The sequence below is a fragment of the Pseudomyrmex gracilis genome, unplaced genomic scaffold (genome assembly GCF_002006095.1).
Source record: "Pseudomyrmex gracilis isolate BER0280 unplaced genomic scaffold, ASM200609v1 scaffold_376, whole genome shotgun sequence".
NCBI classification, from domain to species: Eukaryota; Metazoa; Arthropoda; class Insecta; order Hymenoptera; family Formicidae; genus Pseudomyrmex; species Pseudomyrmex gracilis.
The window spans coordinates 83,636-85,015 of NW_018020960.1; the positions used below are offsets into that span (position 1 = coordinate 83,636).

General features: G+C 48.3%; 1 protein-coding gene across 1 annotated transcript; it reads left to right on the top strand.

Annotated features, from left to right (window-relative positions):
* Positions 1-88: 88 nt before the first annotated feature.
* Positions 89-1,141, top strand: LOC109860402. Its single transcript, XM_020439461.1, has one exon. It carries the CDS (start codon positions 89-91, stop codon positions 1,139-1,141), a length of 1,053 nt encoding a protein of 350 aa, XP_020295050.1.
* The last annotated feature ends 239 nt before the right edge of the window (positions 1,142-1,380 follow it).

Genomic DNA, 1,380 nt, shown 5'->3' on the forward strand with positions numbered 1-1,380 from the left:
GCTCAGCAGCGAGGACCTTGCAGTCATCAAGGTGAAGGTGAAGCTGGCTGAGGAAGAGGACTTGGAGATCTTAATAGGGTCAGTCTACATGCCCTATGACTCCACGGAACCACCACCACAAGAGGAGGTAAAAACTCTGGTGACCTATGCGGAGNCGAGGGGACTTGAACTCCTGCTGGGTTGTGATGCAAACTCCCACCACGTAGGGTGGGGAAGCTCAAATATCAACCCGCGGGGGGAGAGTCTGCACGACTTCTTGATGGGTACAAGATTATTTATCCTCAACAGAGGAAATAAGCCAACATTCCTGGACTCTAGAAGACAGGAAGTTATTGACATTACAGTTTGTACGGAGAAGGTGACGAGTCTGGTGAGGGACTGGAGGGTTTCGAATGAACCCTCCGGCTCTGATCACAGACACATACGCCTAACTCTCCAGCAACCACCACAAATTAGCTGGATTCGTAACCCACAAAAAACTGACTGGGAAGGCTATAGGGCCGACCTTAAAGCACAGCTTGTTGAGGCCCCAACCAGTTTTAAGACCAAAAACAATTTGGAAAACGCGGCGGACTTTTTAAAGAACGCCATTACGAATGCCTATGAATTAAACTGCTCGCCGAGACCCAGGAACCCGGTGACCAAGATCCACTGGTGGAACAAAGGGCTTGAAAAGCTCAGGTCGGAAACGAGAAAGAGATTCAACAAAGCAAAAAGAACCGGACTTGCTGTGCACTGGGAAGCTTTTAGATCCTCCCAAAAAGATTACAGCAAGGCAATAAAGAAAGCAAAATTTGAAAGCTGGAGATGCTTCTGTGAAAACATTGAGAGTGCCCCGGAGGCATCCAGGCTTTACAGAATCCTCAGCCTAGATCACCGTCCCCAATTGGGCTGTCTTAAGCTCCCAACGGGAAAAGTCACCGAGGGGACATCGGACACATTAAAACATTTAATAGAAGTCCATTTCCCAGGTTTTGATCATAACATACAACCCGGCAGGTCAAAGCCCAGAGAATACAAACCCAGAGAGTGGGGCCTGGCGGCCGAGATTGTTTATCCAAAGGGGGTTGAATGGGCTGTTAAGACCTTCAACCCATATAAATCACCTGGATCGGATGGTATCTACCCGGCCCTTCTTTAGGAGGGACTGGGGGTACTAATCGGTCCACTTACTAAAATCTTCAGAGCTAGTCTAGCCCTGAGACATGTTCCCCAGGCTTGGAGTGGTACAAGAGTGGTTTTTATCCCCAAGCCTGGCAAAAATGGTTACATTTCAGCCAAAGACTTCAGACCGATCAGCCTCACCTCCTTCGTACTTAAGACATTGGAGAGGCTGGTCGATAGATTTCTAAAGAACAAACCTTTGCTGTTACATCCTCT